At 37.2% G+C, this 26,483-nt stretch overlaps 1 protein-coding gene and 1 pseudogene across 2 annotated transcripts in view; one reads left to right on the top strand and one right to left on the bottom strand.

Moving 5' to 3' along the window:
- Nucleotides 1-6,507, bottom strand: part of AFF4 (AF4/FMR2 family member 4) — a 71,176-nt gene extending 64,669 nt beyond the window's left edge. Inside the window, exons 1-4 of one of the 2 annotated variants that reach the window (XM_036281723.1) lie at nt 6,416-6,507; nt 5,892-6,037; nt 2,954-3,748; nt 1,667-1,711 (exon numbers count right to left, since the gene is read on the bottom strand). In XM_036281723.1, coding sequence (XP_036137616.1) covers nt 1,667-1,711; nt 2,954-3,748; nt 5,892-6,014 — 963 coding nt within the window. In that variant the 5' untranslated portion in view covers nt 6,015-6,037; nt 6,416-6,507. The remainder of the gene's footprint in view (nt 1-1,666; nt 1,712-2,953; nt 3,749-5,891; nt 6,038-6,415) is intronic. The other variant, XM_036281720.1, reaches the window with a different exon arrangement.
- A 1,757-nt stretch (nt 6,508-8,264) lies between these two features.
- Nucleotides 8,265-9,110, top strand: LOC118643746 (annotated as a pseudogene).
- The last annotated feature ends 17,373 nt before the right edge of the window (nt 9,111-26,483 follow it).

The following is a 26,483-nucleotide window of genomic DNA, read 5'->3' as shown; positions in this document are numbered from 1 at the left end:
GGGGGTATGTAGAAATTGGCCAACTGATGTTCTCTCTCATCAACGTTTCTATCTCTCTCTCTCTCCCCCTTCCTCTCTCTCTAAAATCAATAAAGAAAAAAAAATTGTTTTAAAAGAAAGATAGATGGAAAATAAAAATGAAGCAGTCCTGGCTGATTTGGCTTAGCGGAGAGTGTTGGACTGAGGACCAAAGATGAGGGTTCGATTCTGGTCAAGGGTACGTACCTTGGTTGTGGTTCAGTCCCAGCCCTGGTTGGGGTTGTGCAGGAGGTAACCAATCAATGTGCCTCTCTCATGTCAGTGTTTCTCTTTCTCTCTCTCTCTCTACCCCTCCATCCCACTCTATTTGAAAATAAATGGAAAAATATCCTTGGGTGAGGATTTAAGAAAACAAAACAAAAAAACAACAAAGCATAACAACAATCAAGGAAGAATGATGTTTCCAGAAAGAAAAAATAAAAATTATTTTTTTAGCCTGGCTGGTGTGGCTCAGTGGTTGAGCGTCAACCCATGCACCAGCAGGTTGCAGGTTCAATTCCCAGTCAGGGCACATGCCCAGGTTGTGGGCCACATCCTCAGTGGAGGACATGCAGGAGGTAGCCCATCGATGTTCTCTCTCATAATGCTTCTATCTCTCTCCCTTAAATTATTATTTTTTTAAACATATTTTTATTGATTTTTAGAGAGAGAGAAAGGGACAGGGAGAAAGAGAAAGAAACATCAATGTAAGAGAGAACCATAGATTGGCTGCCTCTACACGCCCCTACTGGGGGTCAAGCCTACAACCCAGGCATGTGCCCTGACCGGGAATCAAACTGCGACCTCTCAGTCCATGGGTCGATGCTCAACCACTGTGCTACACTGGCTGGGCAGAATAAAAAGTCTTTAAAACAATGGAAAGAGCAGAGAACTCAAATGAAGTCCCTGGTGATGTTAGAGAACAGATTCAGCAGAATGGTAGAAGAGATTACAGTGGGCTAAAGGAAAGGAGAGAATAAAGTGAAAGCAGCCAATGCAAGTAGTCTTTCAAAAGTATCCATAATGAAATGTAAGTATAGACACACAAATTTAGGAGCTTTTACAAAATGTACGAGTAATATATTTCTGATAGTTTTTCTCTACTGAGTCAAAAGCAGTTATTTATCATTCATTAATTCACCGGACTACCTCTTTTTCTTTTCCAGACGGAGGAATACAATTTTTGGTCATGTGTCAATTTTAACCATATTCCATTAAGCACTACAAATATGCAGTATTCAGAGAAGGTCTTTCAGTGTAGGATTCGATGAGTATGTACAGATGAATTACAAAGCAAGCTATTTTCATTGTGATTGATAACTTGAGTTTTTTAGCACTTCTAATTATTAACAGATAAATCTGAGAAAGTACAGTTATGTTTGGTTCCTTCCTCTTTTTAAGGCAAATAGTTAAGACTGGAATTTGTTTTACTTAAAAACAAAACTGCTTTTTGAGGACAAATAAAAAAGTAAACAAACCAAGTGATTTAGTATGAATATATGCATAATAAACTGAATCAATTATATATATGAGCAATTTGTTGCTTCAGAGCCTTTGTAAAACTAAGGGGGAAATAGAGTAAGAGAGTAGCAGAACACCATTAAATAAGAAAGCTGAACCTATTAAAAAAAAAAACACACACACTTACTTTAAGAATTTCATCCACACAGCTCACATCACCAGAAGCAGATGCCTTAAGAAGAAAAACACATTAAATTTGAAGTCACTTATTAGGTTTTTAGCATTTGTTGCACAAATTCAACAACATTATTAGAAACAAAACCTAAATTTAAAGATGTACTTATGATCCTACTACTCCACATCAGAACACTAATTAGGATCTTTGGAATAATTTTCTTAAATATAAATTTTTCAAAAACTAAAAAAATTTTAATCAACAAACTACATGACTTTTAAAACTTTGTATTTTTCAAAAGCTTTAAAATATATTTCTTATACTTAGATTAGAAATAATATTTAAATGTAATTATTCAGGTGAGTAGCTTGTCCAAAAATTTAAGTTTATATACAAAACATACCATGATATTGAGATACATCATTTCATATAAACTAACAGAATAAAACCAGTATTATTGAAAAATTACTTGTCTGGAACATTATGGACATTTTACATAGCCTTTCTTAAATGTAAAAGTTGTTTATTTTAAGGCACAAACAGGAATTATAGAGTAGGAGTTTGAACTCAAGTCTAATTCTAAGGATCATGTTGTTTGAAGAAAGAACAAATTACCACTTTTTATTCTCTTGAGAGGAGTAATTAGATGGCAAACACCATGAACAATGAGTTTCTCAGGGCCACAGGTAAGATTTTTAAGTGTTCTCAAAAAAGCATTTTACCTATACCTGTCTTCCCCACCCCCACTGTTTTAAGCTATGAGGTGTGATTTTCAGCTACTAACATTATGTTTAGATTTTTTTTATTTTTTCTGAATTCTCACCCAAGGATATGTTTATTGATTTTAGAGAGAGAGTGCAAGAGAGAAATATTGATGTGAGAGAGATGTTTACGCCCTGAGGATCAAACCCCCAACCTAGGTATTTGCCCTGACCAGGAATGGAATCCACAACCTTTTGGTGTATGGGAAGATGCTCCAACCAACCAAGCCACCTGGCCAGGAGGAAATCTAAGATATTCATAGATCAAAAGAAAGAAATCTAAGATATTCATGAATTATACTTTTAATCTATAACTGACTGGTCATTTTAATGTTTGAAATAGTGAATGATGTTTTCTTTACAACCCAAGAAGGGAAGCTAACAGCTCTATGGATCTACTTGGGAGTCAATCACAAGCCTTCCTTTAAACTTTTACATTTCTTACTATTAAAACAGAGACAGTTCAAGTTCAACCATAATTTCATGGTAAACTGCTTCACATAGTCACAATGTTAAAAGCTCTAAGTGTGTGACTTACATCCAGTGGTTGGGAAGGTATTTTTAGCTTGGTGAGATGTGCTTTGCTACTGGGCTTCAATTCAGCCATGCTGTTGCCATGGGATTGGCTGCTGTAGTGCTCAGAGGACAGCTTTGGTTCCATGGACTCCTGTCCGTCCATAGGCCGCACATAGGCAGTGGGTTTCTGCAACATTGAACTGGACTTTGACATCAATGAAGGTGGGAAAGACTGACTTGAGTGCTGCCCACTTGAAAAAGGTACACGAGAAGGAGAATCCCAGTTTGCATCAGGGTCCCGAGGTGATTTGGAACGCTGATGTTCCTTGCTATGGTGATCATTCCCATGAGACCTGGAATGACTGGAGCTTAATGAAGAAACAGCCTGAGGTTTTCCAGGACTGGAAGACCGTGATTTAGAGTGTTCTGATCCATGCTGGCCTTTTTTCCGACTACTGCTCCCACTACTGCTATATGAATCACGGTCATGCCTCTGGCTACTACTATTAGTGCCACCACTGCCACCTACACTGGTCCGCTGGCTACTGTGTCCACTCTGTAAGCCTGAGGACCGTTTCTGAGACTGAGAAGTGCTTGGTGCAGGTCCTACTGGAGTCCATTTGCTACTCTGATGAGAGCTCCCATGTCTCTGTTCAAAGAAAGTTGGGTTAGATTTTTCATCTGCTGTCGGTGGTACTGTAGGCTTGGGAATTGCAACAAGCTTTGGTATAGATCTGTCTCCTATGAAATCCTTCATTTCATCGTAGTTTCCAAGCATACTCTGAATACGACTTGATAGCTTATCTTCTTTGCTAGTCTACAAAAAAATATAAAATATAATTATCCAATCAGCATAACTGGAAATAAACGATGACTCTAAAATGACTTTCCAAACTTCAAATCGAAAGGGTCTTTCCTCATAGCTTAAGGTTAACATTTCAAAGCAAACTCCAAATATATAATTTTTATAGTAAAAAAATGATGCACTGAAAGTGAAAAACATTCATGCTAAAACACAAATATTTTATAGGACACTGAGAAATATATATAATAGATTCCAGGAGAGAAAAAAATACAAACTTCATCAATAAATATACTGAAACAGAACTGAAAATCTTTTAAAGAACAGGAAAAGTAATCTGTCTTTACGTAATTAAGTTCCAGGTCAGCAGATTAGTCAACACGCATACACTGGCAGTCTAGGAAAACATATATTCCTAATAATTCAAAAATTTAGTGAAACAAGTTATAGCCAACATTTTTAAAATTTTAATCCTCATTACTTTGACTCATCAAGTTAATAAAAGTCCCAGTAACAAATTAAGCATGGAAAATCTACTGATAAAAGTTTTGAATTCTCCCCAATAAACTTAATTTAAATGAATAAATAAATAAGTTTTAAACCCTATTAATTCTGACCAATAAATTCTCCAGTATTTGAAGTCAACAGTACACACTTTAAACTTCAAGAATTATTCTTGGATAATAAGAAAGTCCAAGATGTCTCCAAGCCTTAGGACTCTTTCATATTCATACACATGAAGGAAAGTTTACCAATTACATGAAAAAGGAAATCAAGACTGAGCCACCACTATTTTATTTTGAAGTTGGCATGAATCAATAATGACTTTAAATTATTTAAAAATCAATCTGATCCCTATTAAACAAGAGCAATAAATATACAGCAATTGATAGACAATATCAAGATTAGAAATAAAATCCAATTCATTATAGTGTAATTACAAAATAAATTATAGTATGATTTTAATCACTAATCCTAAATCCCAGGTTTTGTGTTACACTCATATAAATGATGTCAATATAATGGTCTTTAATTAGAAAATCCTTAAAACTTCTGAATGCATGGCTTTATAGATCTCATCTGGTTTCCATAAACACTAAGTATTATAAGCGTTAAATCCAAGGTACTGTATGCTGTTACATTTACATTTCATAAAAAAAAAGTAACACACTCTCAATCTCATTCTATATGCCAATAATGCTCACTACTACTATATATTGCATTATAGCTATTATACAAAATATAAGTCTTTAAAATGTAAAAATAGTTCAAATGAAACCCAAAGTCAAATCAAAGATTAGAGAGACATCTGTGGCCACGACAGCTACATTAGAGTATTCAGAAATGGTATCATTCAGTTTATGTTATCCCAAATCAAGCACAATGGTAGTTATACAACCAGCAACTGGTTCCATTTATTGAACATCTCTGACAACATGTCTTAATCTAGATCTGATATTGTTAATTGAGCATTAAATACATTAAAAAGAAAATCAGAGAATTTAGTATGTGATTAACAGCAAAAGAAACAGATTGATATTGAAGATATATTCATTCAAACACACTAATAAGTCACTGAAACTTAGTTAACCAAGTAAGCAAAGAAATACACAGAAACAAAAGAATCTATGACATATATTCATCTTTGATTGATGTTCTACCCAAAGAACCTAGGAAACAGCAGACAAGGAAGATTTATTCACAAAATTTTAACTTAATACAAGGTTTAGGAAGGTTAAATACATACTCAGAGTTAGTAGTAGAGCCAAGAATACAGATATGAATGTTTGAGCTAATCCAGACCACAGTCTCAAAATTATAGTATAGCAAATGGGGGGTGGGAGGAAATGCGGGTGGACAATGACAATGACTTTAGGGCACTAGTAATACTCTATTTCTTGATCTAGGTACTGATTATATCAGGTTCATGTTATCAGGTTCATGTTGTGAAAATTCTTTTAGCTATAATACAATTTGTATGCTTTTCTGTATGCATATTATACTCTAATAAAAGTACCCCAACAAAGTATATTCTACTCAGAGGAAAGAAAAAAATGTTGAATGGTATACATAACTCTTTTCTAATATAAAAAGTCAAGTTTAAAAACAAACATGTCACAGTACTGGGGGAAAAAACATTGAGAGAAGGACAACTTACAACTTTGTATGGCTCAGCAAAGAGAGGAGAGCTAGGTGGGAAGGCGTCTTCACCCTGCTGAATTTCCTGATTCCGCCTTTCCCGTTCTTTCATACGCAGCACATTCCGGTCTTCACGGTTCATGTTGCTATGGAGAAAAATGTAATCTTTATATCACAAAAAGAAAAAGAAAAATTAAATGTTCTGATTTTGTCAGTTAATGCTTCAAACGGAGATTCCCTTTCGACTTCCAAGTAATAACAGGCATTAGTGCTGAAGTTGGGTCTTGGCAATGGTTTTACCAATTAATACCACCCCACTGAAACACTTAACCTTATCAACTTTTAAAGTATTCTGCTAGCTAAAACTTATACATTCAGAGGGAAGGTGGTACTTAAACCCAAATCCTTAATATTTCCTATAAGCCTTCCATGGCTTCCTCTTCAGAAATCTCACTATTCTTTGCCATTAGAGGCATAAAACCCACTCCCACCTACCACCCCCTCCCCCCAAGGGTCCAGTGCTTTTCTCTACTTTGCATCTACCTTATCTTGATTTCTTTTTGTCCCAAACACAGCTTCCTTGGTGTCCATCCTTATGGCAGTTTGACCTCAGCTTTGCTGTTGCTCTAGATTCCCTAAAAAACGACATTTCTGCTCTAAATATATTAATATTTCAATTAACACCTCAATAAATGGCAAAACTGAGGCTTTCAGCAATAGAATCTAAAATTAACTTGGGTTAGTAACAGTAGTCAAAACTGTGTTGAAAAAGTCTTTTAGGGTGAAGGGAAAAATGAGAGTGTCATTTCTACAATCATGACAGTATGTTGTGTTTTCGCTAAGAATAAACTAAGGAAAATAGTTTATTTACAGTAGCAGGGATTTTGGTTAAATAGATAATAATAAAAAAGATTTTCAAAATCTGGGACAAAGAATTACCAGGGACTCTGCAATACTCTTCCCTGGAGATAGATTAAACCATCTGTCCTAGTTTTGATTAAAGAAAAAAGGAAAAAAAAAAGTCCTGTTGGAGGCCAAAGGGAAAAATCAGGTTATATTTGTGCAGCATTTCTAGACATGATTCATAAATCAAACCTAATTGAAAAATTAAAGTCAATAAAGATTGGGGAAATTTTAATTGTAAAATTAGAATGGACAGCAAAACCAATATACTCTTGAGGACTTTATAAATGTTTAGAACAGTACAAGTAAACATTCAAGGATAAAACTTTCTGATTTGCATAATTAGTACCTTACAAATAAAGCAATTTAATATTTTTAAGTATCCTAAGTGTTCCAAATGTGTATTCAAGTTGTTCCTTATTTGTACAACTTTCTCATATACTTAGAAAAGAATATATGCTTTTTAAGGTATGGAAATAGTGTGTGCTTTCTTTGGTCTCCCTAGTACTTAGCACCATAAAGAACCACAAAAAGTGTTTGGATCTTTCTTTAATAACTATAAAACATCTATACTTAAGTATTCAGAGAATAAAACCAAAGACCCCATTATTATTATCCTCCAGCTCACTTGAAACAACTAACAATTGTATATCACTAACAATCACGGTTCAGATAGATCTCTTGAGCTATGGTGCTGCAACATACAAAGTTAACTGTATCTGAGAGTCTAAGGGGCATGTTAACTAACAATTTCCTTACATTTCCTAAATTCAGTTCTGAAAGATCAGAAAACGGACATGCCTTCTTTAAACTATGCTTTAATTTCATGTAGTCAACAGCATTAAAATAATCATTCAAGAAATACTTGTAGCCCTGGCCAGTTTGGCTCAGCGGTTGAGCATTGGCCTGTGGACCAGAGAGTCCGGGTTCGGTTCCTGCTAGGGGCACACACCACAAAAAAGAAAAAAAAAAGAAATATTTGTATACTTACTGCAAAAATAAGTATGATTATAATACAATCCCTCCTACAATACAATTACAAAAAACTGTTTTCTTTTCTTAAACAATAAAAGTCATCCAACTGAATATTTCCTCTTTTAACAAGACTGCCAAGAAGCTCAAAACTAAATTAACTGATTATTTATCCTAGTTGTAGTTTCTGATCAAACTTATTTTCACATCTAATTTATAGCCTCCATTTTTTTTTCTACTGTCTTTGAATATCAATATCTCTGCCTAAGGTAAAGTTTCCCAAAAGAAATCATTCCAGTAATCTGAGCTCTCCTAAAAATAACATGAAATTTAAATGAGTCAATTTGAAGTATATCTTTGCAGTACAGTCGAAAACTATTTTATCACTTATCCCTTAGGACACATACAGCTATTGTACTAAAATAGGGTTCCGTTTTTAAAATTAGCAAATGCTGTATCAAAACAAAATGTATGGGACTACTAGATAAAATAATTTTGAAAAGAAAACTGCCAGGCACAGGCAGGCGGGAAGATGGTGGCTGGGTTAAAAACTGGAATCTTTGTGGAGTAGTACAGGAGATTTTTGAAAGAGAACTACCATCCTGATGGAAGAGAATTTGGTGAATTCAGAACCACAACTGTCACCATAGGTTCAATTAGTACTGCACATGGTTCTGTTTTAATGAAGCTGGAAAAGATTACGGTAATTTGCAATACCACCAACACATGCCCCTGATAAAAGGTACGTTGTTCCTAATGTGGATCTACCACCTCTGTGTTCTTCGAGATTTCAGTCTACACCTCCTGGATAAGAGGCCCAAGTGGCTAGCCAGTTCATTGCAGATGCCACTGAAAATTCAAAGATAATTCAGAAAGAGGACTTAAACATTTCTCCAAGAAAGCTTGCTTGGTTTCTACACTGTTATCTCATTTACCTCAACTATGATGGAAATATTCTGGATGCATGTACACTTGCTTTGTTAGCAGCTTTAAAAAATGTATAGTTGCCTGAAGTTACTATAAATGAAGAAACTGCTTTAGCAGAAGTTAATTTAAAGAAAAAAAGTTATTTGAACATTAGAACTCATCCAGTTGCTACTTCCTCTGTGGTGTTTGATGACACTTTGCTCATAGTTGACCCTACTGGTGAAGAGGAACATCTGGCAACTGGAACCTTAACAGTAGTAATGGATGAGGAAGGCAAGTTACGTTGTCTTCACAAAGCAGGTGAAATGGGCTGAGTGGAGCTAAACTTCAGGACTGTGTGAGCCAATCAGTTACAAGACACAAAGAAGTAAAAAAATTGATGGATGAAGTAATTAAGAGTATGAAACCCAACTACATTTTCAAAACAGATTTGTAAAAACTATTTGTTTCACTGTGCACAAACCTTCTATACCAAATACATATCAAACTACATTCTTCTGGGGGAAAAAAGTCAAGTAAAAAGGAGGGTTCTCCACCTAAAATTTTTGATCACTTAAGGTAAATTGTTTTAAGTACGCATCAAGTACTTATGTTAAGTTTATACATTAATTACAAACAATTACAAACAACTACAAACAACAGTCCATGGGCAAAAAGAAATGCAAAAAAATCTTCAACTGAAGTTTGTTGTTGGGAGTGATAATGGTGTAACATTTTCATTGCTGTAAGACTGAGCAAATGAGTAGATATAATAAGACTTTTGGGGAATTAGGGACCTTACCATGAGAAAAGAGAGAGATGCAAATATAGAATGAAATAAGGAGAAAAATAACCTCTGGGGATTAGAAATTAGAAGTAGCATTATGAGTTCACGCTAATATAAAAAATATACATATAGTCTCTAGCTCTGTCCACTGAAAGAATCTAGGAGCAGTGATATCCCAGTAGAAAAAAGTACCCTCAGCACCCAAATTTTCATTTCTAACATCACTCCCCACTAAAATGGAACAGGACTTACTTGGTGAAATTGCTAATTCCAAGACTATAGAAGAAAAAATACCAAGTGAGCCTAAAACACATTATAAGCAATGCTCTAAAACAAATGAAGATATTATAAGGGCACAGGAACCAGCTTTAAAGGGCTCCCTCTGGTCAGATTCAGAAACATGAGCATCAAAATAAATAAAGATACCTTGGCCAGTGTTCTCAGTGGTTAGAGCAATGGCCTGCACTCCAAAGGGTCCCAGGTTCTATTCCCAGTTGAGTCCCTGACCCCAGTCGGGGTGTGTGTGCGCGAGGCATCAATGTTGCTATCTTCCTTCCTTCTTTCCTTTTTCTTCCTTCCTTCCTTCCTTCCTTCCTTCCTTTCTTCCTTCCTTCCTTCCCCCCCACCCCCCTCCCTACTTCCTTCCTCCCCCCTACTCCCATCCCTCTGTCCTTCCATCCCTCTCTCTCTAAAAATCAACGCAAAGGCCCAGCCCATGTGACTCAGTTGGTTGAGCGTTGTTCCATGCACCAAGAGGTCACCAGTTTGATTCTGGGTCAGGGCACATGCCAAGGTTGCAGGCTCAATCCCCAGTACGGGCCGTGCAGGAGGCAACAGACTGATGCTTCTCGCTCATCGATGTTTCAGCCTCCCCCCTCTCCTCTTAAAAAAAAAAAAAAAAAAGGAAAAAATATCCTCTGGTGAGGATTAACCAAAATAACAACAACAACAAGAATGGAATATAACCAATTGAATAAAAAAAGAATTCCTGAACCCAGAGCAATAGTAGCAAAGGATAAAATAAAGGAGAAATAAAGTAGAGAACAAAAGCCCTTTATAGAAGAATGCCAGCTAATAAATGTAGAAGAAATAAAAGAATTAGAAAATTGCCTTTTTGCAGACACTAAAGTAATAACTGAGGCAAGAATCATCAATGGATGCTGGGTGAGAAATTGGGGGGGGGGGTTAGTATTCAGTATCATCCCACTCTATTAATTACAAAGAAAAAAATTCTTTAAAGACGTACAGTAAACAATATCTTTAATCAAGTGATCAGACTTAACATCATCAATAATGGGACAAACTGACATTATGTGCTTTCCAATATGATGCACATAAGACACATCACCACCTAGGTATTCTTCCTGCTTAAAATATTTAACCTGAATCTAATCACGAGTAAGCAGGCAAATGTAAATTGAAAAACACACTGTAAAATTGGCCTGTACTCTTCAAAAATGTCAGTATTATAAGACACCCCCCACCAAAAGGCTACAGATTACTTCTACATCCTTCTACATTGAAGGAGACATAAGAAGCTAAATGCAATATATTACCCAGACCCCAGATCTGGGGAGAAAAAATGGTTGTGAAGGACATTACTGGGAAACTTGGGGAAATATGAATGTTAATGGTATTTCAAATGATCATGTCAATGTTAAGTTTCTCAACTGTGATAACTGTATTTGGTTTTGTGGAGAACGTCCTTGATTCTTAGGGCATACACAATTGAAATGTTATGTCTGCAATTCTCCAATGGTTCTGCATCTATCTGGATATATATCTAATGTGTGTGAATATGTCGTGTGTGTAGCAAGGGAAGAAGGGAGAGACAAACAGACAAGAGGAGGAGAAGGAGGAAGAGTAGCAGCAGCAGCAATGACAGTAAAAATGTTAACAATTTCAGTTTCCCTAAGTAAATGGGCATCCCAAATTCATTTAATATTTATCATTTACTAAGTGTACTTATTAATTCAATAAATATGCAACAAACATCTATTATATAGTTAGCACTGGGGAGAGAAAAGAATTTGCCACCCTAAGTACTAAAACTTAATGCAAAGCCATCATCATTATCAAAGTAGCACGATAGTGCACAGAAATGAACAAACCAATCAGTAAAACAGAGGCCAGAAATTAACCCAAGGATATAGGCTTTTAATAGTTAACAAATCCAATTCTATGAGAAAAGAATGTTTTATTTAAATTATTTATTTAATAACATCAATAATTAAGAGCCAAGTACTTTTCTAAGATAGCATAGTTATTAAAATGGTGACGCCATGTTTCAAACTCAGCCAGGAAAAAAAATTCCTTCAGCCCAGCAGCCTCATTCACAGGATTATATCCCATAGAAATAAAAGCCACTGTCATAAGCTACAAAGACATTTACTGCACCACTGTTTTTAGTGATAACTGCAAATAACTGAATGCTCAAGTATAGAGAAATGGTTAAGTAAATGCTTAAATTATGCTTTATTACAACAAATGAGGTAGATTTTTGCCAATTAACTTGGAGGAATTTCCATAATTGTTATGTGAGAAAAAGTAGATGCAATATATATATGATATGACTAACCACCTTATTATTTCTTTAGGGGTAAACTCAGAAGTAGAATTGTCAGGTGTTAAATATATTGATAAGAATTAGATACAATTAACTGAACTAAAATCAGCATGTGTCAACTATTATTCTCACATGGTAAACACAAGAAAACTGAAATCTACTTATGTGCTTTTCAAAAGAGATAAACCCTGATGGTTTTGGTTTTCCAATTATAAAAGTAATACTCTTTGCTCAAAAACTATAATCTGGCTAATATAAAGTAAAAGCCACCATAATTTTACTCTCCTGAAATAACATTATGAGGAGTTAAATATAGTCATACATATGGAAATTATTATATATGCAATTCTTATTTCATTTAATAAACTAGTTCCCCTGACAGATTATTGGGTTGTATTCAGAATTTAGTATTACAATCACTACAATGTGTGTGTGCATACTCTATTTTAGCTTCAGATAAATTTCTAGATGTTATGTGGTGAGTCAAAGGGTATTTGTTATACCATTTTTTCTATTCTCACCTGAGGACATTTTTTGCATTTATCTTCAGATAGAGCAAGAGGGAGAGGGAGGGGGAAAGAGAAAAACATCGACGTGAGAGGGACACATCGACTGGTTGCCTCCTGCATGACCCCGACCAGGACCAGGGATAAACCACAACCAAGGTACATGCCCTTCACCTAAACCGAACCCATGACTCGTTGGTCCGCAGGCTGCCGCTCTGCCACTGAGCCAAACTGGCCAGAGCATATGGTATGCCATTTTTAATACATATCACTAAATTGCTTTCCAAAAAGACTGTGTCAACTGACAGCCCACAAAGTGATTATGAGACTGCCCTTTAACCATGTCATTTTTAATCCTAGTCATTTTGAGTCTTTTTAAATTTTACGACCAAACTAAGAGGTCTAAAAAAATTATTCCAATGTCATTTGTTTATTTCATTTACTCAACAAATATGAGCCTATCTACTACTGCTAAACACTGTACTAGGAGACCGGGATAAATAACACATAGATGGTCCTTGACCTTACAGAAGCCACAGTCAATTGCATTCTACTGAATTTCTCTGATAGTTAGATTACACATCTTTTTTTATTTATTTATTTTTTATCCTTACCCAAGGACATTTTTGCATTTATCTTCATATAGAGCGGGAGGGAGAAAAGGAGAAAGAGAGAGAAACATCGATGTGAGAGAGACACATGGACTGGCTGCCACCCACATGACCCCAACAAACTGCAACTGTTACTTGCCCTTAGCGAGAACCAAACCCAGGTCTCTCTGGTCCGTGGACCGACGCTCTAACCACTCGCAAACCAGCCAGGGCTAGATTACACATCTTTTTATGTGTTACTTAGACATTCATATTTTTTTTGTGTGCAATGTCTGTGTCTTTTGTCCATTTTTCTACTAAAGTGATAGTTTTTGATTATGTAGTAACTACGCTTTTCCCAATTTGTCATATATCTTAATTGAGGAATATAAGGTTAGAATTAAATCTTATATTAAACTGTTATGTTAAGTCTATTGACCACCTCTTCAAATATTCTGCTTCCTCCTACAGGCCCACTCCCAAACTCTACCAACAGGCTACCCTAAACTCTCCTCAATCCCTCCAAAGTAAGATACAAGCCTCAAAGTATTGTCAAATTTGTTAATACTGTACTCTCTCCAAGACTCTTTATTTGTTTCTGTCTGCCTTTTTTTTTTTCCCCCTCACCCAAGGACATTTTCCCATCTTTTGTTCAAGTAGAGTGGGAGGGAGAGAGAGGAAGAGAGAGAGAGAGAGAGAAAAACATCAACGTGATAGGGACACATCGAGTGGCTGCCACCCGCAAGACCAACCAGGGCCGGAGACTAACTGCAACCGAGGCACGCACCCTTAGCGGGAACCGAACCCGGGTCTCTCCGGACCGCAGGCCAACGCTCCAACCACTGAGCCAAACCGGCCAGGGCTGTTTCTGTCTGCTTTCTTTCATTTGACCTTGAAGTGCGCCTACTCAGCCTCTCTGGAGTTTCCCATTCTTCATTTCTGTGGGGTAACTGTAATTAACCTAAATAAATAAATAATTTTTAGCATGTATACTACAGATATTGTACTCCAGGATTGATTATATGTTAGGCCCTAAAACAAGTCTAAAACAATTTAAAAGGATTGAAATCATATGAAGTATGTTCTCGGATCACGATGGGATCAATTTAGAAATCAAGAAGAGAAGGAGCCCTGGCTGGTTTGGCTCAGCGGTGAGAGCGTCGGCCTGAGGTTTGGAGAGACCCGAGTTCGGTTCCCGTTAAGGACACGTACCTCAGTTGCAGTTTGTCCCCAGCCCTGGTTGGGTCATGTGGGTGGCAACCACTCGATGTGTCCCTTTCACATCAATGTTTCTCTCTCTCTCTCTCCCCCTCCCACTCTACCTGAACAAAAAATGGAAAAATGTCCTCGGGTTAGAATTAGAAAACAAAAGAAACAAAAAAAAAAGAAGAGAAGGAAAATTGGGAAATTCACAAATATGTGGAAATTAAACAACACACTCCTAAATAACCACCTGGTCAAAAAAGAAATCATAAGGGAAATTTAGAAAATCCTTTTAGATAATAAAAACAAAACCCTACACTAAACTTTATCAGATCAGTTAAAGCAATGCTTAAAGGAAAATTAGTAACAATAAACAGTAATAGTAAACAAAGAGAAAGAGCTGAAATAATAAAGATTAGAGTAGAAAGAAATAAAAGAGAATAGAAAATAAAATCAAAGTTTGGTTCTTTGAAAAGATCAAGAAAATTGACAAACCTTTAGTTACAATGACCAAGGGGAAAAAAAAAGAAAACTCAAATTAATATCATGAATGTAGAGACAATATTACCAACCTTACAGAAATAAAACTGGTTATAAGGGAACACAATTAAAAACTATATGCCACTCTTGGCCAGTTTGGCTCAGCAGTTAGAGCATAGGCCTGTGGACCAGAGAGTCCCAGGTTCGGTTCCCGCCAAGGGCATATACCTTGGTTGCGGTTTGTTCCTGGCCCTGGTTGGGGTCGTGTGGGTGGCAGCCAGTTGTTGTGTCTCTCACGTCAATGTTTCTCTCTCTCCTGCTCTATCTGAAGATAAATACAAAGGTGTCCTCGGGCGAGGATAAAAAAAACAACTGTATGCCAAGAAGTCAAACAATCAGGTGAACAAAATTCCTAAAAAGACAAAAAATTGTGCAAGTTTGTAGTTTAAAGTACAATGTTTTTTTTTTTCCAATTAACGTTTTAGAACTATCCTACTGTAAATGGAGCCCTTCAACTACCAATTTTTTAAATGATTTAAATCCAAAAGTCAAAATGAGACTTGAGCTAAGATTTCAATTATTTTAGAATCCAGTTTATTATAACTGCTATTAAGTGATAACTTTAATACAATTCACTTTAGTTAAAGCAAACGCCTCAAGAGTAGAGAAACCCCTCTTAGCCGCATTTGGCAGGATTTCTCTACCCATGAGAGAGTCTGAAGAGGTCAATTCCTACAAGGAAGGGAAATAAAGGTGTACATCTGGAGATTAAAGCCAACAGTAATAAAACATCAGGTCCCAGTACAGTATTTTGAACAGAAGGGCCTTTGGCCCAAAGTTAGTCGTGAGACTTCTATGGCCTTCAGGTTTAAAATGATGTAATGAAAAACACGAAAGCAAAGATAATTCCATACTATTTTTGCTTTTTTCATCATATCATTATATATTATCTCAATTTCTCGTAATTAAGTGTTTCATAATCACTCTTAATTAGGCCCTCAAAGTGTCCCAGAAATTTTACTTTCTCTTTCCTATTCCTCACAAGTATTTCAAGGAGTCTATGACTCTCTCTCTTCACTTCCATTCCACAAATGACCCTGTGTTACTAGACAAAGATTAAAAGTAGAAGATTAAAAATCAGAGAGAAATTGAGATATGTTCATTAACTCAATCCTTTCTGCCTGTGGCTGTGGATGCTGCTGAGTATCACTGAAGTTTCCCTTCCCCCAGCTGTCATGTCTAAGTCAGTCTTGAAAAGAGCCAGAACAGCTGTGGAAGCTCTTTAACTGAGATTCGAGCTTTGAAACAATTGATGAGAGTCTGAGGAGCCATGGTGAGTAATGGGGAACATTCACAGCCTTGACCCTGTATTTCTCTCCAGCTAGCACTCAGTTTATCTTCTTTATTCTTGCTCATGGCCAAGCTTCTCAAGAGGACTCTTGGTGACTCTCCACTTCCTCTGAAACCCTTCTTATAAAAAGTCACCCAAAAAGGTGTAAGGGGCAAAATTGTGAGCACCTGAGTTACCCACAAACCACCTCAAAAAACACAGCACTACCATTAGAATGGAAGTCTCCTGTGTACCCTTCCATAAATTTCTTTTTACTTTTACTATATATATGTACCCCTAAATAAGACATTGAATTGTTTTGCATGTTTTTCAACTGCTAAAAATGGTATACTCTAAATACTCTGAGTCTTTTTAATTCTCAGTATTATATTATGAGGTTAATCCATGTTCATTTATTTTCACTGTTGTGTATCCATACAATTTACTTATCCATTCTCCAGGTGATAAATATTTAGATAGTTCACCTTTTTTTCTGCTATTATAAACAATGCTGTAATGATCACTTTTATACCAATATACTCTCTGTACCAATGAATGAGAGTTTTTCTAGAATAGACACCCACAAGTGGAATTGCTAGGTTGCAGGGCAGGAGCATCTTCAATTTTAGTACAAATAGATGAATTGCTTTCCAAAATGTATCCAATCACTATTCAACAACTCTATTGTTTCTAACTTCCCACACTCCACCCCTCTGCCAAGATCTCTATGATTTGCATGTTATTAAAGCCAACAGACATTCTGTTGTTTTAGTTGACTTACCATTCAACACATTCAGCCACTAAGTTCCTTAATATAGTACCTCTGGCATCTGTAACCCTACCCTTCCCCGTTTTCCCAGTACCTCTGGCTCCTCCCCTTCAACCTATCAGACTCCTTAAAAGTTGATGCTCCTTGCCAGGCCGGTGTGACTCAGTGAATTGTCATCCGTGGACTGAGAGATCCTGGTTTGATTCTGGGTCGGGCACTCGACTGGGTTGTGGGCTTGATCCCCAGTTGGGGGCGTGCTAGAGTTAGTTGAACAATGTTTCTCACACAGATGTTTCTAACCCCCCCTTCCCTGAAAAAAAAAAAATCAATTAAAAAGCATTTTTTTTTTTTTTTTTTAATGAGAAAGCTTTGTATTTCTCAGTACAAAAAAAAGAGTCGATGCTCCTCTGTGCTCAGCCATTGGTCTTATTCTGATTCAGTCTAAATTCTCTCCCTACAATTTCATGGCTTAAAATACTATCCACACGCTTATAATCCAAATACCCAAATATGTTCCACATCAGACGTTTCTCTTCCGAGACATGGAACCACATATCTAAGGACCTGCTTGATCATGTTCTTTGAGGAATCTCAATCTTAATACATCCAAAATTAATTTCTTGATCTGTTCTCCCCTGCCTCCACCAATTCCTACTCCAGTGATCCTCTCCCTCCAACTAAATGCTCTTGCTGAATTCTCCCTTCAAGCTCTCTCCATATCCAATCCATAACCACAGCCTCCAAAATATATTTTGAATTAATCAATCTGTTCACTTTTTTCTTCACTTCAAAACAAGCCATCATTTTATCTCTAACTTGGGCTAATACTACAGCCTTTTAATTAAGGCTCCTGGTTCTCCTGGTCTCTCTCTACTCATTTCATACAATAACGAAAGTGATGTTTTTAAAACACAAACCAGGTCATGTCATCCAACCCCTGCTTTAAAAATTTTAATAAGCTTTCCACTTACCTTAGGATACACCTTAAGGTCCTTAACATAGCCCAATCTGACTTTCTACTTGATCTGCCTCCTGCCTATCTCTAAGATTGATTTTTATCTTAGAACCCTCCCCTCCCAGTTCCCAGTTCCCACTAGGGGCCTTTTTGGGGGCTTCTTGAAGTTGTGGTGCTCTTTCCAGCTTCAGAAATTTCATGTAGAAAATTCCCTTTTCCTTCAGAGTACTTGATCATAATTTAGCAAATACTTATTATGATTTTCATGAATATTTCCATGTTTTGTTCAGCATTGCATACCTATAACATAACCTAGAAGACAACCACTTGAATGATTAAACTAATGAACTTCATAGCATCGTTAGAAAGGAGACATTATTTCACTAGAAAATAATACTCAGAGGCCATGCTATTATTTACTTAATATCACAAAATACTAATATTTCACAATTAAAATAACCAATACTTCATATTACACTAAAATCAGACACCACTCTGCAACAAATTTTAATTTAGCACTCCAACATTTGCACTTAATTATTTCAGATAGAGCAGAACTGAAACATTTATTTATTCATTTGTCAGGCTCTACAATTCATATCCTTTAACTATAATTCAATTCACTTCCTCCATGAAGCTTTTCAGATAAAGCAAAACTTTATTTCCTCATCTTAATAGGTCAAGCATAAGTAATGCGTATTGTCATTAAGAAGTTATTTCATTGTTAAATAATTTGAAACAGTATTTGCCAGACTGATTACTGATAAACTGATATGTTCTTTTAAAAATACTAGACAATGTAAAACTTCAATTCAAGAGAAAAAATGTGTATTACATACACAAGTATGCTCACACTTAAGGGTGAGTCTACAATATATGAGTATTCACATTACATGTAACCACCTTCCTCCCTGTTTCTCTCAGTAATATTAAATGTTCCTTCCCCTTGTTGTCCTGCAGTTATATACCACGTACCTGTTTCAGAAAGAAAACCAAATTAAATTATACTTCTTTCATTAATATTTGAGAAATGTGTAAACCAAATTTAACTGGTGTAAACTTATCTCAAAAATTGTTGCTACCACACTCTAAAAGCATTGTATAAACAAATAAAACTGAGAAGCTGAATTTATTCATCTTCAAAGATGAATAAATAGGCAGAGAGAATGGTTAAAAGTCAAAATTTACAGTTCTTTTTATAAAGAAAAACAACAACGATCTTTTGATTCAGTTTATTTTAAAAGCATACAAATAGCCCTGGCCGGATTGGCTCAGCAGTTAGAGCATCGGCCTGCGGTCCGGAGAGACCCGGGTTCGGTTCCCACTAAGGGCATGTACTTCGGTTGCAGTTTGTCCCCAGCCCTGGTTGGTCGTGCGGGTGGCAGCCACTTGATGTGTCCCTTTCACATCGATGTTTCTCTCTCTCTCTCCCTCCCACTCTATCTGTACAAAAAATGGAAAAATGTCCTCAGGTGAGGATAAAAAAAAAAAAAAAAAAAAGCATACAAATATCTAAAATCCACAAAGGCATCTTACTGGAAACTTCTGTAATGTACACACTGATAATTACTTTTATATCTGTATAAAACAGATCTAAGATCTTATGCTTAAAAGTCACCAATAACAGGATTTAAAGCTGTTTCCGGTTCAATTCTTACCTTCTTTTACAAAGCCTTCAGGATTTATCTGAGCCTGAAAATAACCTACATAAATACATTCAGATCCAGGTTTTTACTCAAACTGGCCCTTATACTTAGTAGTCCCCTACTTCCCATTTCTAAATTCATGAATTTCAAAGCTTACCACATATTCCACTTCTTCCGAGAAACTCTCAAAGATTCCTCTTTTTACTATAATATTAATAAAAAAAGTATAAGTATAGCCCGGCTGGTGTAGCTTAGTGGTTGAGCGTCAACCCATGTACCAAGAGGTTGCCAGTTTGATTCCCAGTTAGGGCACATGCCCAGGTTGTGGACCCAATCCCCAGGAGGAGCATGCAGGAGGCAGCCGATCGATGTTCTCTCTCATTGATGTTTCTATCTCTCTCTCCCTCTCCCTTCCTCTCTGTTTAAAATCAATAAGGGGGGGGGGGGAGTAGGTATGAACTCATTATGTTTATAGCTCTTATGTAACTGTAAAACTAAAACTTTAAAATTAAACATAAAACAAAATTTTAAATAATATGAATGTAACAGATTGTGTTGGTTTACAGAATCTAGACAAATGATGTATTCAATCCTGGAAATATGTAGTCTCAAGTTTGGTTCTATATTTTTAAACCACTTCTGTAACTTGACTTCAATAATACTAATACAGCTTGGCCAGTGTGGCTTAATGGATTGAGCACCAACCCATGTACTGAGAAGTCCCAGTTCAATTCCCAGTTAGAGCACATGCCCAAGTTTTGGGCTGATCTCCAGTAGGGGGCGTGCAAGAGGCAGCCAATGGATGTCTCTCACATGGATGTTTCTTTTCTCTCTCTAAAAAATCAATAAAAACATATTTTTTAATTTTTTTAAATAATATTAATACATAAAATGCTTACAAATGTTATACAAAATGGAATTAATAGCTGTGTTTATTTGTTAATTTGGGAAATACAATTTTATACACAAGATCAGCTAGCAGTCCTTAAATGTCAATTTTAAAGAGGCCTCACTTGTTAACTCTGACAATCTTATTCATTTGTGGTTTCCTACCTTATTGAAATCTACATTAAATGTATATAAAGTATAACCACTGCTAAAGTTGGAAACACAACACCCATAGTGCAAACTGTTTTATATTGGTTAATTACAAAGATGGGATCCACCAGAAACATTTCAAGGTGAAAATATGATACCACCTATTATGCCAAGGTTCTTTTGGATTAGGCCTGCCTATACTAACATATACTATGACATGGTCCAATTTTAGTCACCATCTTTCCCTTCTGAGCCACTGAAATATCATCTTAGTACAAGGCTCTATAGTTCAGCACAAACACAGTAATAAACCAAATTTAAACACAGCAACAAACTCCCAGGGGAGTTATCTGGCTATAAAGCAGTCCTTCAAAAGTTACATAGAACTCATTAATGTGCCCCGGCTGGTTTGGCTCAGCGGCTGGAGCGTTGGCCTACGGACCAGAATCCCAGGTTCGGTTCCCACTAGGGGCACGTACCAAAAAAAAAAAACCAACTAATTAATGTCTAAGAATCCCCAGTTAGAAGAATACTATAGAAAATGGAACACTACTAAGGAGTTTAAAGTAACAAAATCAGATTTGCAGTTTCAAGGGAAAAATCATTCTGGTACAGGGTGTAGTAGATCACACTGGCAATAAGGAAACAAGTGAGAAGACTGTTGCAATAATCCAGGTGAGAAATGAAAGCTTGGATTAAGGCAGCAAATTTAGAGAAAGGGTTTGGATTCAAATATGTTATGGAAGTCAAATCCTAGAAAAGCCAGATGTGAGAGTAAAACAGAGGAATCAAGGACAACGTACAGGTTTCTGGGAAAAGTGATGATAGTGGTGCATACTCCAAGGCAAGGAAAAGAGTAGGATTGGGGGTGAGGGGATTGAGAAGTGTTAGAATAGTTCATCTGCATATAATGAACACTTATAGGGACTATTTTACCAGCTTCTAGCCTCACCTCACCCCCAGGTTTTCTGGAAATTATCTCCGCCATTTACACAGCTATACTAAAGACAACCATGTTACAATGTAACTTATACTGTAGTGTGATCCTACCTTTATGGTATACTTGACCCATCAAGTCTGATTTCCCAACTAAAGCTAGGCTAATGCCCAGATCCCACCTGTTTGTGTATGTGTACTTGTGTGTGTATACATGTATGGGTAGTCTACAATCAAACAAAAACCCCTAACAACTACCTCAGTAAATAGGGGCATTATAACTAACTGTTAAACCCTAAGGCAATCCTAAGGCCCAAGTGTCCACCAGGCCCATTTGATGAGTTAAAACAGGAGTCAACAAACTTTTTTTTTCTTTTTTAATCCTCACCAGAAGATATTTTTCCATTTTTGTTCAGATGGAGTAGGAGGGAGTGGGAGAAAGAGAGAGGGAGAGAGGGGGAGAGAAACATCAAACTGGTTGCCTCCTGCACTACCCCAACCAGGGCTGGGGACTTACCACAACAGAGGTATGTGCCTTTGAGCAGAATCAAACCCACGACTCATTGGTCCGCAGGCTGATGCTCTAACCGCTGAGCTAAACTGGCCAGAGAGTCAACAAACTTTTTTAAAGCCTCCTAGTAAATATTTTAGGCTTTGCAGGCAATACAGTCACAACTACTCAACTCTGCCTTTGCAGCAGCAAAAGCAGCTATAGATAATATATAAACAAATGGCTGTGTTGTCCATGTTCCAATAAAACTTTATTTATGAACACTAAAATTTGAGTTTTCGATAATTTTTACATGCCACAAAATATTTTCCTTTTGATTTTCCCCTCGCCGTTTAAAAATGTAAAACCAGCCCTGGCCAGTTTTGCTCAGTGGTTAGAGTGTCAGCCCACAGACTAAAGAGTTGCTGGTTTGATTCCAGTTAAGGGCATGTCCCTGTCCCTGGTCAGGGTCATGCAGGAGGCAACCAATCAATGTGTCTCTCTCACATTAATGTTTCTCTCTCTCTCTCTCTCTCTCCCCCCCACTCTATATGAAGATAAATGGAAAAATATCCTCAGGTGAGGATTTAAAAAATAAACAAATAAAATAAAAATAAAAATGTAAAACCATTCCTAGCTTACAGGCCATACAAAAGCATACAGCATTGTGCCAACTAACCAGTTTGCCAACCCTTGTGATAAAGCGACATAGATCTGTCCATAAAACTCCTTCCAAATGTCCACAGTGTTAATCTTAATCTAAGACAAAAATCTTCCTAGTGTACAGAACTGAAAAATCTTCAACTGGCTGACTAAAGAATTCACTCCATTTGAAGGAAGTCAACAAATGAAGGCCCATGTAATTTGATGGGTCTATCATTTACCTTATACCATACCTGTCCAACAAGATATAGCGATAAATTTTGCAACAATGATACCTTTCTCTCCCCTCCTCTCATGAGAGTTTTAGTCATTTTGTTTGTCAACCACTGTGATTAGTTAAGGATGATTAAATTTAGATTTTAGCCCACAATTTTCAGACATGTGGCAAAGCATATCTAGGCCTGATTAACAAAGGATATCACCTTTAGAATCTGGACTCAGAGAACAATGACCTCTGGATATTATAGCTAGATGTGAATTTAGGTTGTCTCAACAGAAAAGATGAAGGTGTTTGTTGGTAAATATAAATTATGTCTAAAAAAATATTTAGTAGCCCTAGCCAGTTTGGCTCAGAGGTTAGAGTGTCAGCCACAGACCAAAGGGTCGCAGGTTCATTCCAGTCAAGGGCATATACCTGGGTTGCAGGTTCGATCCCTGGCCCTGGCTGGGGTCATGCAGGTGGCAACCAATCAATGTATCTCTCTCACATCAATGTTTCTCTCTCTCTCTCCCTCCCTCCCCCCCCCTTTTTTTAAATCCTCGCCCGAGGACATTTTTCCATTTTTTGTTCAGATAAAGTGGGAGGAAGAGAGAGAGAGAGAAACATCAAAGTGAAAGGGGCACACAGAGTGGTTGCCACCCGCACAACCCAACCAGGACCGGGGACAAACTGCAACCGAAGTACGTGCCCTTAGTGGGAACCGAACCCGAGTCTCTCTGGATCACAGGCCGACACTCTAACCACTGAGCCAAACCGGCCAGGGCATCTCCATCCCTTCCTTGCATTCTCTCTAAAAATCAATGAAAAAATTTCCTCAGATGAAGATTAATACACACACACATATATATTTAATATACATATGGGAAAAAATAGGACTGTGTGCACGTACTAAATAGCCATGGGATGAATGAAGTAGCCCAACTAAGTTTTTGTCTTTTTTTATTATTACTGAATTCAGAGAGAGAGAGGGAGGGAAGGGGCAGGGCAGAGGAGGGAGGGGGAGAGAGAGGAAGGGAGGGAGAGAAAGAAACACTGATTTGTTGTTCCACTTATTTATGCATTCATTGACTGATTCGTTTTTTGTTTTTTTTTAATTTTTCTATCCTCATCCGAGGACATTTTTACATTTATCTTCAGATACAGCGAGAGGGAGAGAAGGGGGAAGAGAGAGAGAGGAACATCAACGTGAGAGAGGCACATAGCCTGGTCGCCACCCACACAACCCCAACCAGGGCTGGGGACAAACTGCAACCGAGGTACATGCCCTTAGTGGAAACCGAACCCGGGACTCTCTGGTCCACAGGCTGACGCTCTAACTGCTAAGCCAAACCGGCCAGGGCCATTGGTTGATTCTCGTATGTGCCCTGACCAAGTATCACACCCACAACCTTGGTATATCAAGAAGATGCTCTAACCAACTGAACTACCCAGGCAGGGCCCCAGCTATGTTTTAAGAGTGTCCTTTACTCCACTTCTCTCTGGGATAGTGCAGCTAGAGCATCTTATTACAATGTATCCCCCCCTAGCCAAAGTTGTGGTCTAGAGGTAGAAACATAACCTAATGAGTCCCCTTAGCATTTGGGATTGAGACTCAGATCAGTCTCTCTCTGACAACAGAATATATAAGATTTCAAACTCAGAAGGTATTAGTGTTAAAGTTGGTCTGCAGCGCAAGAACTAAGTGAATATACAAAGAGCATCTCATAATGTATAAAGAGATACTCCTAACCAATTTGGAACCCCTGGATCCAGCTGTTCCTGAGTTGTAGCTGACCTCTTATGGTTTGATTGCCTTTCTTAGAATTCGTAGGATACCCAGCAGTTCCCAGTAAATTCTTCTTTTTTCTTAAATTAGGTAAGTGTCACTTTCCTAACTAAAACAAAGTACTGCCCTGGACAGTTTGGCTTAGCAGTTAGAGCGTCAGCCATGGACCGAAGGGTCTCAGGTTCAATTCCCAGTCAAGGGCACGTGAGTTTCAGGTTTAATCCCTGGACCCAGTGGGGGTCGTGAAAGAGGCAACCAATTGATGTGTCTCACACTGAGGTTTTTCTCTCTCTCTCTGTCTTCCACTCTATCTAAAAAAAAAAAAAAATCTGTGGAAAATGTTCTCTGGTGAGGATTAACAACAACAAAAAAGTACCTATTAGACAACCTAAAAGGGAGTATTCAGTTGGATGAAAGAGTTCTGGTGCCCACAAAACACTCAGAGATGATAGCTACGCAATACAAATGGACAGGATCATCCAGAAGAGTGAAAAGGGAATGCCAAGAACTATCAATCTCAGGGAAGCCAAGAATTAAGGGTCTGCAAAGCAGCAGCTAGTAGGTAGAAAGGCAGGAACTGACCAGTCATCAAACAAAGTAAGGAAGAAAACAGTATCAAGGAGAAAATGATTATCAAGTACAAAAAGAGGTAGTCAGGAATGATTACATAATCTGGCAATATAGAAGTCACAGGTGGCCTTGGTAAGAGCAATTTCACTGGCATGGTAGGATGAGAAAAGCCAGGCTGAAGGTTTAAGAGTGCATAGGAGGTACACAACACTACCTAGGAAGCCTGAATCGAATCAAGCTTCTACATGTAACTACTAATTTAGAGGACAATCAGGGGGCAAAGGAATATATTACATGAAACCACAGGGATGCAATCAGCACAATTCAAACTGTGAGAAATCTCACAGGGAAAAATCTGGTTTCTTTAACAAACACATTATATGGGAACAAGAACAAGAACAAAAAAGACAGTAACCAATAGAAGGAAGATAGAGAGAAAAAAGAGCATTGAAACACATACCTAATGTAATATATATACATATACATATAAATATATATACACACATATATGTATATATGCATGCTCCTTTGTTTGGATCCTAATTCAAATAAACTGTTAAAACAAAGCAAAAACTGTAATCAAGGAAATCTGATCACTGTCTGGATATGTAATGATATTAAGAAATTAGTGTTAATTTTCTTAGAATAGAGTGTTTTAATCCTTATTTTTTAGAGCTGCATAATGAAGTAATTAAACAGTATTTATTTTACTAGTGTGTCTTCCCTGATACATTGTGTTCCACTGTCACCTGTCACCCAACAGGCTACAGACCCAGAGTTAGCTGCCTAACAAATAATTAAGAAAGATACAAAGTAATACAAGGATTCTAAAGAGGTAGGTCACAATTGGAGCAGGGCGAGGAATCAAGCAAAACTTTAAGAAGGCAATGGTACTTGCACTGGGCCTTAAAAGATAGTAAAATTTTAACAGGTAAGGAACAAGAGAGGAAAAGTGATATTCCTGATGGAAGACATGAAAGCAATTGCAAAGGGATGAGAAGACCTGTCTATGCAGAGTATTCATACCTGTACTCACCTCTCCATAAAACTGTCCCTACCCTAGTGAAAAGTCATAACCCACTAGGTAGCTCCAAATTGACAAAATCATGGGAGACCCATTCAGGCACCACGCAGTCCCAGGGAGCTCAGTCCCAGAACACATCATGACAATATCTGGGTAGCCAAACCATATTGGCTTACCAGGGCAATCCATTCATGTCAATCAAGCCCTGATCCCGCCTCACACACTTTGGGAAAGGAACGCATAGAGTTCTTTTACCTATCCTAGTATATAATGATCAAAATAATTAATTTAA

The sequence above is a fragment of the Molossus molossus genome, unplaced genomic scaffold (genome assembly GCF_014108415.1).
Source record: "Molossus molossus isolate mMolMol1 unplaced genomic scaffold, mMolMol1.p scaffold_m16_p_4, whole genome shotgun sequence".
Taxonomy (NCBI): domain Eukaryota; kingdom Metazoa; phylum Chordata; class Mammalia; order Chiroptera; family Molossidae; genus Molossus; species Molossus molossus.
This window is presented reverse-complemented; position numbering and strand designations above follow the sequence as displayed.